The sequence below is a fragment of the Castor canadensis genome, chromosome 2, assembly GCF_047511655.1.
Source record: "Castor canadensis chromosome 2, mCasCan1.hap1v2, whole genome shotgun sequence".
In the NCBI taxonomy this organism is placed as follows: domain Eukaryota; kingdom Metazoa; phylum Chordata; class Mammalia; order Rodentia; family Castoridae; genus Castor; species Castor canadensis.
In genome coordinates, this window is record NC_133387.1 from 105,915,289 (window position 1) to 105,929,152 (window position 13,864).

Here is a 13,864-nt window from a genome sequence, read left to right on the forward strand (position 1 = left end):
CTGGTACAGAATGCCAGTTCCGGTGGGCTGTGATGTTATGCATGTATAATACCTAGAGTAATCACTAAAAAACTATACAAATAGAAACATTTAAAAAGCATAAATGCACATAGATACCTAAGTAGAACTAAGATAAAATGTCATTCTTTTTAAAAAAGGATAAGCAACTCACAAAAAGACAGAAAAAGAAAACAAATGAAGAACAGAGGAGGCAAGCAAACAAATGCCTGAAGTCCTAGTGTTGCTACGTCTGAAACACTGGGTCCAAGGTCAGAAGGTTCTTGGTCTCATTGGAGAAGGAATTCAAGGACAGACATAGAGGAGACCCAGCATGAGCAGGTTTACTAGGGCAAAGCAAACTGAAAGTACACAGTATATAGAAAGGAAAGCTGGGAGGCTTGAGAATGAGCAGCTATCCCAAATTTGCAGACATGGAGGTGACCATTCCTAGAAAGTGGAAGTGTTTTCCTGGGAACTGGGTTCTGTATCATTAACTCCTCTCACATGTCTGTGGGGGAGTTTTTGACCAGATTGTCAGAACCAGGACTGTCATTTTCCATCAACTGTGAGGGCTGTGGGTCTATAAGACCCTGATGTATGTGACAAGTCTTTCTTGTTAACACCAGTGGGCCAGGACATGTTTTTCTTTTCTTTCTTTCTTTTTTTTTTTTTAATCAACATCTACAATATTGTTCTTGGCCATCAGATGTCCTAACCCCCTGCCTAACCCCTATGTCACTAGCATATCAGTGATCGTTAAATATACCAATTAAAAGAAAGAGGCAGAGAGAATAAAAAACAGCATCCTACCTAATGGTGAAGAAACTAATTTCAAGTGTAATGGTTAGGTAGGTTGAAAGTAAAAGTGGAGAAAAAGATACACAGCAAACATTAATTAGAAGAAAGCTGTAGTGGCTATGTTAATGTCAGATAAAGTAGACTTTAGAGTAAATACAATTACCAGGAACAGAGAGGGGCATTATATAATATAAAAGGGTCAATCTACCCAGAGGGTCTGCAGTTCTAAATGTGTATGGGCCAAATAACAGTTATAAAATACATGAATCCAAAATGGATAGAACTTAGATGAGAAAGGACAAATCCACAATTAACTGATTGGACTACACAGATAATAAGAAAAGGTGTGGAATAACCCCACAGTTCCATCAGCAAGCAGGATCTAACACAAACATTACATACAAACAGACTTGCTAATAATGCCTCACCCTACAGCTGCAGATTCTTTTCAAGCCCCCATGACAACTTATCTAGATGGATCATTCCCCAGCATAGGGCCCTACAATAAATTTACATATTTTTAAAGTAATTGAAGTATACTGTAGGTGATCTCTACACACAATGGAATGAGCTAGCAATCAATAAGAGGGAAATCTCCCATACCTGTGGAAGCTAAACAAATTACAAAATGACTTAAAGAAGTCTCAAAGGAAGTAAGACAACACGTAGAATATGAAAATGAAAATGCAACATACTGAAGTTTATAGGCTGTAGCTACAGTTGTGCTGAGAGGGACATTTATAGCACTAGCTGTTTATATTAAAAAAACAGGAAAATTCTCAAAATAATCTAAATTCTCATCTTAAGGTCCTAGAAAAAAGCTGGGTGACCGGTGGCTCATGTCTTTAATCCTAGTTACTTGGGAGGCTGAGATTGGGAGGACTGAGGTTCAAGGACAAGCTGGGCAAATAGTTTGCAAGACCCCATCTCCAAAATAACCAGAGCAAAATGTACTGGAGGTTGAGTGCCTGCTGCATAAGTGTGAAACCCTGAGTTCAAACCACAGTCCCATGGTAGGGAGTGTGGAGGGCTGGAATAAATCCTAGAAAAAGAAGAGCTAGACGGCTGGGCATGATGGTGCATGCTGTAATCTCAGCACTCAGGAGGTTGAGGCAAGAAGATTGTGAGTTCAAGGCTAGCCTGGGCTACATAGTGAGACACTGTCCAAAAAAGAAAAGCAAGAAATAAAAGGCAAAAGAAACAAACTTCAATGGGTCTGGCTCTGGGGGCTCATGCCTGTAACCCTAGCTACAGAAGGCGGAGATCAGGAGGATCAAGGTTGTTAAGTGGAAATTTTCATTTAAAAACTCATACAAAAGATCCAAATGTTTTCAGTGGAGAGTTATACTTAACATTTTGTCTTTTTCGCAGATCTGGGGTTTGAACTCAGGGGGCTTCATTTATGCTTGCAAAGCAGCCACTCTACCACTTGAGCCATGCTTCCATTTTCTTTTTCTTTTTTCTCAGTACTGGGGATTAAGCCCATGCCTAGGCAAGCACTCTACATCTGAACTACATCTCCAACCCTTTATCTAATGTTTAAAGAAGAATCAATACTACACAATATCTTCCAGATTTCCTAACTCACTTTAGGAAGCCAGTATTACCCTGATAATAAAAGCATAAAAGACCATCCAAAAAATAGAAAGCTACAGATAAATATCTCTCATGACTACAGATGAAAACATCCTTAGCAAGTTAGCAAATGTCATTCAGTAATATATTAAAAGAATTATGGATTTGTGGTTAAGTTGCGTGTTGTGAAGCACCAGGAATCTCTCTTTACTTCTTGACAACAGTTGTACTGGCAGAATCTGTCTGACGCGATAACTAGGGAACTCAAGTCTGAAGACTTGGAACTTCCAGGGGAAGATGGGAAATCACAGTTAATTTTGGTCAGTTTCAGCTCTTTGCTCTTCAGCAGCTATCCATCTCCTCCCCCCAAGGCCTGCAAACGCAGCTGTTCCAAGAGTAGCTTGCAAGAGCTAGGAAGGGAAAAAGGAGAGCTGGCCTCCAGATACCAGGGTTCTGTCATCTGGTCATTATGTTCAGGCAGAGGCAGGTGGCCATTGTTTTATCCCCCGCCCATTGTTGAAAGGCCCCCTTCACTCTGGCTGAAATGATTTCCAGGGTATTGAAAGGGTTAGTGCCCTTCTCCCTTCACTTTTCTCCTTTCCCTCTTTTAGGAGCTAGACATGAAAGATTAGTATATTTTGAAACAACTGCTTAGGGAGTAGTTGTGTAGTTCAGTAGTAGAGTGCTTGCCTAGCATGTGTGAGATCCTGGACTCCATCCCCAGTGCCACAGAAAACAAACAAACCAAACTGTGCATACAGGGAAAATTAGATGGTGACTATGCATGCTCAGGGAAAGGCACCAATAAAAAAAAATTTTATTTTTATTTATTTATTTATTTTTTTTTGCAGTGCTGGGGCTTAAACTCAGGACCTTCACCTTGAGCCACTTCACCAGCCCTGTTTTGTGAAGGTTTTTTTGAGATAGGTCTCGCAAACTATTTGCCCTGGCTGGCTTTGAATCATGATCCTCCTGATCTCTGCCTCCTGAGTAGCTAGGATTACGGGTGTGAGCCACCATGCCCAGCCTAAGAAAACTTAAGTTCAAATAACTAAAGAATAAAAACCTAAAAGATGTGGAAAAAGTTAAGAAAATGGTATATGAATACTACAGCGACATCAATAAAGAGGAAACTTGAAAAGAAAACAAAGTAATTCTGGAGCTGAAATGAGAAATTCACTAGCAGGTTCAAAGGCAGACTGGAGCAAGAGTCAGTGAACTTGAAGACAGGGCAATGGGAACTATCAAATCTGGAAGAACAATGACAAAAAGACTGAAGAAAGTAATCAGCGTTGGGGGACGTGTTGAATACCATATGCACTGTGGAGTCTCAGAGGAGGGAAGAAAGCCAAAAAAGGCAGATGATTTGCAGAACTAACAACTGAAGCTTCCCAAATCTGATGAAAGCCATAGATATGGCCATCCCAGAAGTACGATGAACTCTAAGTGAGACGAAGTCAAAGAAGCTAGAAAAATGCTTGGTTTGGTGGGACACTCCTGTAGTTTTAGCATTCCAGAAGCTGAGGCAGGAGGATCATGAGTTTGAGGCCAGCCTCAAAAAAAAAAAAGTAGAAAAAGACAAATTAAAACTTTTATTTTTGAAGCCAGTCTAGGCTATAAACAAGATGCTATATCAAAACCCCCCAATTTTATTTTTTTGAATTTTTCTTTATTATTGTGGGGGTACCTTGTGATATTTACAAAAGTTCTTCCAATGTATCATAGCTGAATTCACCCCCTCCATCTTTTATCCCCCTCTTCCATTCCTGGAATAGTTTCAACAGGTTTCATTTTTCCTTTTTTTCATACAGGAGTACATGATATTTCCACCATATTCACCCTGTCCTTATGTCCTCCCCCCAATGGTTATCAACTCTCCAGACAGGACCAGTAAAAAACCCAAATTTTATTTGAGACAATTTTGTTATAGCACTTTAGTCATAATCCATTCTTCATTTTTCTACTAATTGAGATAAAATTTAAGACCATGGTTTATAGTTTTTAAAAACCCTCTTCTCTATAGTTAGGTGTATACAGGTTGTAATTTTTATCAAGATGATATATTTCTGTTTGTCCTTCATTTTTTGTGTACATGTGTGGTGGTGTGGGTGGAACCCTTGCTAGTCCAGTACTCTACCATCAAGCCACACCCCAGCCCTGAGTCAGTGCTTTTGAGCTGTATCTGAATGTTATGTTATATATATACACATATATATATATTTTTTGACTTTGCACTCGGAAAGCAGGTGCTGACTGCTTGAGCAACACCTCCAGTTCTATATAACACATTGTTTATCCATTTATCCATTGATAGACATTTTGGTAATTTTTACCTTTCAGTTTGAGTAATGTTGTTGTGAACATTGGTACACAAATGCTTGTTTGAGTCTCTGTTGTATATTCTTTTTTGAATATACTCAAAATTACTGAATTGAAGGTAATTCTGTTTAAATCTCCAAGGATCTACCATTCTAGGGTTCCAATTTGCCTACAACCTTGCTAACATTTGTTTTCTGTTAACTTTGTATATTTGTGTGTGTTTATTATCACATAGAGATAACAGTACCTTAGTCTGTTGTATCTTGTTATAATATAGAACACTTGAGACTGAGTAATTTGTAAAGAAAAGAGGTTGATAACAGTGTGTGATAGCTCCTTGGCCATCACAGCAACTTGAGGGCATTGATTGTATTCTTCAGTCCAGTTGTGAGACAGAACAAACCACTTGCAGTGATTTTTCTTTGAAGTCTATTTTCTCTGAAATTTGTGTACATAATACACTAATAGTAGACTTAGTGTTAGAATTTCCCTTGTATGTCTTTTTCTGTCCTTTTACTTTCTGCCTCTCAATATTGCAGGCTTTAGAAGTGTCTTCTTAACAGCTGTATCCAGTCTGATAGTTTTTGTCCTTTTTTTTTTTTTTTTTAAGCACTGGGGCTTGAACTCAGAGCCCCACTTTACCACTTGAGCCACTCTGCCAGGCGTTTTTGTCTTTTAATGTGAACATTTAGCACATTTATATGAGTGCAATTGCTGATGTTTTGATTTATAACTCATTTTGTGCTTTTAATTAGACCACTTGTGTTCGTTCTCTCTCTCTCTCTCTCTCTCTCTCTCTCTCTCTCTCTCTCTCTCTCTCTCTCTTCCTCCCTCCCTCCATCTCCCCCCCTCCTCCCAGTGTTGGAGATGGAGCACAGAACCTTGAGCATGTGAGCCGGCTTCTAGAAGCCACCATTATTTCTTAGCTCCTGGTCCCATACTCATTTTCAAGTTCAGCAACAGTCTTTCTGACATTCCATGAATCTGACATTCTCTTCTAGCACCTTTCTCACTGTTAAGAACTTTGTGGTGATACAATGTGTTTTCCGTCTGTTTTCTTCTGAGAGTTTTAAGGTTTTAGGTTGGACATTTTGAGTTAATTGTTCCATGTGATATTGGAGTAGGGATCTAGCTCATCCTTTTGCAGGTGCAAATCCAGTTTTCCAAACACAGTTTTCACAGTCTCTTCTGCTGAAGAGACGATTTTTCTCCCCATTGAATGGACTTGACATCCATGTAGAAAATCAGTTCCTCAGGGAGGCAGAGATCAACCCAGACAGAAAGTTAATAATACCTCATCTCAACAAAAATGTTGGACATGGTGGCTCTTACTTGTAAACTCAGTAGGAGGATTACAATGCAGGCTTGCTTGGGCAAAAAAACACGAGATCCTATCTGAAAAAAACTAAAGCAAAAAGTGCTGGGGGCTTGGCTCAAGTGGTAGAGCATCTACTTAGCAATAGTGAAGCCCTGATTTCAAACCCCCATTATCCCTGACCCCACCAAAAAAAATAAGTTGGCTGAAGACATGGTTTTATTTTTGGACTCTCAGTTCCATTTCATTAGTCTGTATGTTTTTTCCTATGCCATAGCACACTGTTTTGTTTACTATACCGTTAGTAAATCTTGAAATTGAAGAATACATGTCTTTTAACTTTTTGATTCTCTTTTTTGTGTGTGTGGGTGTGTGGTACTGGGGTTTGAATCCAGGGCCTCATGTTTGCTAGGCAGGTGCTCTACCTCTTGAGCCACACCTCAGTTCTTATTTGAGACTGTTCTGGTGACTTGGAGATCTTTGCAATTTCATATGGATTTTAGGGTTAGTGTTTCCATTTCTACAAAATAGGTTGTAGTCTCCTGAGATTACGTCTATCTTTGTAGATAGCTCTGCGCAGTGTTGACATCTGGCCAGCATTAAGTCTTCCCTGAGTTCAGGATATTGTTCCATTGTTTAGACTTCATTTCTTTCAACCTCGCTTGATTAAATTCATTCCTTTTAGATGCTATTATATGTGGAATGTCCTTTCTAATTCTCTTTTTCTGAGAGTTCTTTACAAGTGTGTAGAAATGTAACCATTGTTTGTTGCTGTTGATGCAACATAATGAAACATTGCTGTATTTATTAACTCTGGGATTTTCTCTAGGTAAAAACATGTAATCTAGCCTGGTTTTGTGTTGCATACCTATCTATAATCCAAGCTATTCAGAAGGCTGAGATAGAAGGATTGCAAGTTTGAGGCTGGCTGGGTAGTTTAGACAGACTCTGTCTCAAAATAAAGATAAAAAGATCTGGGGTAGAGCACTTGCCTAGCATGTATGAGACCCTAGATTCAATCCTTTTACCCAACCTCTTCCCTCTCTCTCTCTCCCTTCTTCTCTTCCTCCCCCCCCTCCTCCCTCCTTTCCCTTCCTTCCTCCCTTCCTTTGGTGGTACTGGAAATTGAATTCAGGGCTTGCTGGGTAAGTGCTCTACCACTCGAACCATGCCCCTAGCCAGACGTTTTCATTCTTTAACCATAGAGTTTGATAATAGCAGTAGGTTTTTCATAAATGCCCTTTATAGTGTTGAGCAAATTCTCTTCAGCTCTTTGTTTGTTTATTGAATGTTTTTTTTCTTTTATCATGAAAGTGTTAAATTTTGTCAAATGCCTTTTCTGCAACAACTGAGATAATCATGTGGGGAATCTTTCCTTCATTCAATTGATGTGGTTTTGTTTTATGTAGATTGATTTTCTTTCCTATGTTATATCATCCTGGTGTTCTGGGATTAATCTCACTTGGCCATGCTATATAATCCTTTTATTGTGCTGTCGGATCCAGTTTGCTAGGTTTTGCTTTTTTTTTCTTACTGTTTTTTTGTAGACAGGTTTCACTATGTAGCCCAGGCTGGCCTCAAACTCTTGTTCCTGCTGGGATTACAGGTGTGCCACCATGACCAGCACTAGTATTTTTCCTTTTTGTGTCAGTGCTGGGAATTAAACCAGGGCATTTATTTATTTTTGAGGATTTTTGTAACTGTGTTTATGAGGGATATTGGTCAGTAGGTTTACTTTCTTTCTTTCTTCTTTTTTTTTTTTTTTGTGGGACTGGCATTTCAACTCAGAGCCTCATGCTTGCCAGGCAGGCATTCTACCACTTGAGCCACTCCACCAGCCCTATTTTTGTCAAGGTTTTTTTTCGACAGGGTCTCGTGAACTATTTGCTTAGGCTGACTTCAAACCTTGGTCCTCCTGATCTCTGCCTTCTGAGTAGCTAGGATTGCAGGGTGAGCCACTGGCGCCCAGTGCCCGGCTTCCATTGATCTTTTTTTAAGAAGCAACTTTTTGTTGCATTGTTTTCTCTATTCTCTTTTATTTTTCTCTAGTTGTTTTTATTTCCTTTGTTCTGCTAGCTTTGGGTTTCGTTTGCTCTTCATTTTGTTTTTCTTGAAAGCAACAGAGATAGGGGATTAATTTAAGATCTTTCCTTTTCTTTGGTGGCACTGGGGTTTGAACCCAGGACCTCACACTTGCTAGGCAGATGCTCTACCACTTGAGCCGCTCCACCAGTCCTTTCCTTTTTCTTTGGCATTACAAGAGTAAATTTTCTTTTTAGCACTCCTTTTGTTGCATGTCAGAACTTTTGATATGTTGTATTTCCTTTTGTTTTTCTGAGGCAAAGTCTCCTATATAACCCTGGCTGGCTAGAACCGAGGATACTTCTACCTCAGCCTCCCCAGCGTAGCTGGGATTAGAGATGTGCATTGCTACGACTGGCTTATATTTTCATTTTTTCTTTAATTATTATTTTTTGTGGTGCTAGGGATCAAACTCAGGGCCTTGCACCTTCTAGGCAAGTACCCTACCACTGACCTACCCAGCCCTATACATTCATTTTTATTTTCTAAGGTACTTTCTGATTCCCCCATGTGTTTTCCTTAATCTATTCATCATTTAGTGATGGGCTTAATTTCTACACACATCTGTGGTTTCAACTCTCCTTCCTGTTTCTGGTGTCTTGTTTCTTTCCATTTTGATCAGAAGATACTTAGTATGATTTCACTGTTTTCAAATTTATTCTTGGGGCTGAGGGTGCAGAAGTTCAGTGGTAGTGTACTTGCTTGGCATGTATGAGGCCCTAATTTTGATTCCAAACACCAAATTAATTAATTAAGCTAGGATTACAGGCGTGAGCCCCCAGTGCCCAGCTACTTTTGTGTATCTTACAACTGTTTTGTCCCTCATTTCTTCCATTAGTGCCATCTTTTGTGTGCAGTTGGTTTTTGGTAGTGATTCTCTTATCATACATACATTTCTATATATTATCCAGATTTTTTGGGGGGCGGAGAGGCAGCACTGGGGTTTGAGCTCAGGCTTTTGTGCTTGCTAGGCAGATGCTGTACCACTTGAGTCATGCCTCCAGTCTTAAAGATAGCTTTTCCTTGATTGTTTGTTAGGTTGCTGTAAACCTTCGACTTTTTCAGGGCTCCTACAAAGGTGGTTTAGAATGCTTCTTTTTGTTTCTTGACGGTAAGTGGGAATTCATATTGGCAATGACTTTTTAAAAATTGTAAAGCCTATAGAGGCATTGTTAATTGGCACTATCATAATGGCTGACCATTATGCTGGGAGGACAGTCTGTATATGTGTGTGTGTGTGTGTGCTGTGTATGACTATTTGTGTATCTGTATATTTGTGTGTACATGTGTTTGTATGTATGTATGTATATACACAGATTAGATGTGTATCTGAAAAGACCTGAAGTACTGTACCCTGCTGACCTAGAGATTCAATTTCTAGAAACTTTAAGGACATATCATGTGTATGTGTAGGGCCTTTTAACTAACAGAATATTTACTGCCCACATTCTTGATCATAATGAAACACTGGCGGCAATATTCGTGCCCAAGAATGGGCTGGTGAAACACATGATAGGTGCAGCATGCAGTAAAATGCCAAAACTCAAGATTTGTTTTTAGTCAACTTGAATTAGTTAATATTTTAAGACCCAACAAAGTTTATTTTTATGTATTTATTTATAGGCTTCTTATTGTGCTGGGCATTGAACCCAGGGCCTTGCTCATACTAAGCAAGCAGTCTACCACTAAGCTACTTCCTCAGAGAAAATTTATTTCTAAAACATCATCTGAGCTGGACTGGGGATGTAGCTTAGTGGTAGAGTACTTGCCTAGCATATGCCAGGCCCTCATGCAATCCCTAGCACCATACACAGACACAGACACACACATACAATGTAATCCCAGGACTGGGGATACTGAAGCAGGAGCTCAAATTCAAGGATAGCTTGGGCTACAATAGTGAAGACCCTGTCTCAAAAAAAAAAAAAAAACCAAAAAATATCTGACCTCCAGTGGCAATAGATGTCCTCTAATTGCCTTGGGTCAAGCCATTTTAGACTCCCCACACTCTTCCTCCTGGATTTGCACATACTCTGGATCTCAAGGTTTCCCACTGCTGTCTTCTGAGCTCAGGCAGCAATTGAGAGCTTCCGTTTTACTGGAGGTCAGGGAGGCTAAGAAGCACTGAATGGATTCTCCCAGCAGGGAAAGAGACCTTGTACCAGGGATGTATTAATCCCTTTACAAATGCTAACTCATTTAATCCTCACACATTGGAAAGGATTTAGTAAAGAGAACCTCGGCACTGCAGAGGTCCTCTTTTACCTGAGCTCCTAGAGCTGTTTAATTGGTCAAGCTGATTCCAACCTAGATATTCTGGCAACAGAACTAAGACTTTTATTTTTATTTTCTGGTGGTACTGGGGTTTGTAGTCAGGGCCTGGCAGTTGCTAGGCAGGTGCGCTATCACTTGAGCCACATATCCATATCCAGCTCTTTTTGTGTTATTTTTCAGATGAGGTCCTGATCCCAGTACCACCAAAAAAAAAGCAGATGAGGTCTCAAATTTTTTAACTAAAATCCTCATACCTTATGCCCTGCAAAACTGGAATTACAACCATAGGCCACCATGCTCAGTTTTTGAAATGTATTTATTTATTCAGTTATTTTATTGAGATGACATCTTGCTTGCGTTTTGCCCAGACCACCCTGTAACCGCGATCCTCCTGAATTCCACCTCTTACACCAGTCAGAACTCAGTTTTCATCACTGCCTTGCGGTTTTGTTGTTGGTAGTAAAAATAAAACGACTCTTAATAATATTTAATATGACAACGCACGAGAACTTTCTGTTAAGCATTTGCTCGTAGATACAGTTGTTTCTGAACACTCATTTTACAGAGAACTGAGACTCGCAACTCGGTGGTGCTGTGATCCCTCTGCAGGGATCGCAGAGTCTTTATATTTGCTTGATAACACAAGGTCAAGAATACCCTATCTCACAACTTCGCAGAGATGCGACCCGTTTTGACCAGAGGCCAGCGACTGGCCCGTGACAGCTGTGCAGGCCGCGAGGAGGAAGGTGATGTGTTGCTTGCAGTGCCGACAGTGCCAGCGGCTCCGCTACCGCGGCGAGCTGAGCCACCCCGGGGCCGGCGGCAGGTGGGTGGGCTCAGGCTGCGGGGGTCCCCCCTTCCCGAGCGGAGCGGGGCCGGTGCCGGCGGGAGGCTGGAGCGAGCTGGGCGGGGCCGGTGCCGGCGGGAGGCCGGAGCGAGCCGGCCGGGGGTGGTGGCAGCGAGGCCCCTCCCCGGCGCCGCGCCGCGGTCGCGCGAGCAGCGGAGGAGGCGGGAGCGCCGAGGCCGCCGCGCTCATGGCGTCGCCGGGGTGAGTGTCGCGCCTCTGCCGCGCCGGGGACTCCGAGGCCGCGGGGCTGGCCGAATCGAGGTGGACCACGGACCCCGTCCCGCGGCCTAGGTCGTGGCCCCGACCCCGCCGCCCCCGCCCGCGGTCCCTGCCTGCCGCCTTTCCTGCCGACCTTGGGCAGACGCCGCCGGGCCGCGGGCAGGGGTCGGGGCCGGGCCGGGCTGGGCCGGGCGGGCCGCGGGAAGGGGGACTAGGGGACCGGGTCGCGGCGGGGAATCGGGACAAGGTTCCTCGCCGAGGCCTCCGAGGGGCTCATCGGCCTGGCGACCGTTTCTGGCGTTTGAACTTGCTGGCGTTGGAAGTTGATGTTCGGTTTCACCATTGTAGCGGGTCCCAGAGCCGCAGGGCAAGGCCGGCGCGCCGGGTGCCTAGGTCCACAGTGGTCCCGTCCCCTGCTGGAGGATGCCCACGGCCTCCATAGGCTGGCAGCGCTAATTCTCTTACTACCTCCTTTGTACTTTTTTTAGTTTAAAATATTCTTCTGGTTTAAAATGATAGCAGCACACATAGTTTGTAATTTTTTTCTTACTTGGTGGAATAAAACCTCAACACTTAATTATCTTTTGATTTGATAATTTTACCAGTTATGAAATCCAGAATGACAGTTCAACATCTTCATTTTATAGAGGTGAAAAATTAGTCTCAAGGTCATAGCTTTAGTTGTAAAATCCGTTTTGACTGCCACCCACACCAGTGGCAGTGGCAGCCATTCAAGCTGTACATCTTCCACAGTTCACGGCAGGCTTTACAGGTGTCGGGGCCTGTGGGGTAGAGATGTGGATCCTGTACCTCTTACAAAGAAGACCTGGGCCGTGCAGTGATTTGGTTCAGTTCAGTGGCCTGAATGAAGAAAGCTGAACTTGACTCCAGGCTTGCAGACTCCAGCCAAGTTATGGGTAATTTTTACCTGTCCACTCTGTTTCTAGGCTTGAGGGGCAGCAGTCACTTCCTGGACCCGGCCTTTTCATTGCCAGCTGAGTGCCCAGTACTTTGAGCTCCTAAGTAGAATAAGAATGGCCCATCCCTGTAAGGCCAGGCTCATTGACCCAGGGGTTCAAGGTCCCTCTGCATTCCTGCCTGGCTTGCCAGAAAGTTGAAGGCAGGGCCTCCTGGAGGAAGCTTGAGGGTGGCTGAGCCTGGAAGAAATCAAGGTGGATTTGGTGTGTAAGCACATTACTTAGTAGACATGGATGGGAGGAGGACTTAATGTTGGGCTGGTAATTCCTTGAGCCAATAGGGCCTAAACCATGTCCTTGTAGTAGGTGGCATCTGATATTTGTGGTTTCAGTTGTGAGTGACCCTATGTATCTGTAGCATGTAGTAATTTGCAGTTTTCTAAGTGTTATCCATTGCAAAGCGAGGTCACAAAACCCTTCATATACTTCATTCCATTTTATGGAGAAAACTGCTTATTATGGTATGCACAAATTTAGGAACTGTGCACATCTTTAGACATAACTCGCAAGTGTCCCCTCTACAGCTTTTCTGGTAGGTGAGAGTCTAGCCAAGGAGAGAGCTTCCTGAGACTCCTGGCCTGTCATTCAGCTACTAGTCATTAAGCCTCCTACATGATGTGTTGAGGAGTAAATCCAGAGATAAAGGGGAGTGGTGATTCTGTCTGGGCTGATCTTAGTGGGGTCTCCAAATCTGATGTTCTTTATTAAGTGACAGCCTCTGTGAGAAACTTAGGAAGGAAGGAAGGAAAGAAGAAATCTCTACCTTTTTTTTTTTTGGTGGTACTGGGGTTTGAACTCAGGGTCTCATGCTTGCTAGGCAGGTGCTCTACCACTTGAGCCACTCTACCAGCATGACCATTCTTAAGGACCTTATGAGTACGCCATGGTACTAAAGGAAAAGATTACTTAGAAGTGACCCCACAGCCCACTGTGTCTTGAGCTAGGTAGAGACAAGGCCAGAGGAGAAGGCTGGGTCAGATGACAGGTCACTGCCCAACACTCGCTGAAGGGAATTTCCAGTTGACACTGTTGAGTTGGAGCTTGGGGAGGATCCTTATGACAGCAGTGTGGAGGAGGTAGAGGGACAGGAGACACAGAACTCGCCCACCTGCCACCATCTGCTGTCTCCTAAACAGGCCTCACTCCCACCATCCCCACTCTGGTTTTTGCCCTTGCCTGGCTTTCTCCCGCTGCCCAGCTCTCCCTTACTTGCCTGGCAAGGCCTTCTCTGCTGGCTTTTTCCTTGTCAGGGTTTCCTTGTTCCTGTAGTCCATCTCTGCTAATCCCAACACTGTTCTTTGCGTGGCCACATCTATTTTTGTGGCTTTGACTGTTGGACCATGATTCATACATGGGATTCTAGGGGTTCTTGTGTTCTCTGACATTATTATGCAGTGTTGGGAGCCGTGTGTACTTTGTTGAGATCAGAGGCTTAGCGTTTTGAGCTGTGTGTGTTTG

The 13,864-nt window shown here is 42.8% G+C and overlaps 1 protein-coding gene across 7 annotated transcripts in view; it reads left to right on the forward strand.

The window, feature by feature from the left end:
• The window catches only part of Urgcp (upregulator of cell proliferation), a 44,535-nt gene that overhangs the window by 7,362 nt on the left and 23,309 nt on the right, over positions 1-13,864 (forward strand). The window contains exon 1 of one of the 7 annotated variants that reach the window (XM_074065452.1): positions 10,871-11,189. The exons of 4 other annotated variants lie outside the window; for them this stretch is intronic. In XM_074065452.1, the coding sequence (XP_073921553.1) occupies positions 11,113-11,189 (77 nt within the window). In that variant the 5' untranslated portion in view covers positions 10,871-11,112. Of the gene's footprint in view, positions 1-10,870; positions 11,190-11,321; positions 11,412-13,864 lie in introns of those variants that run through there. 2 more of the 7 variants (XM_074065453.1, XM_074065458.1) reach the window with 2 other exon arrangements.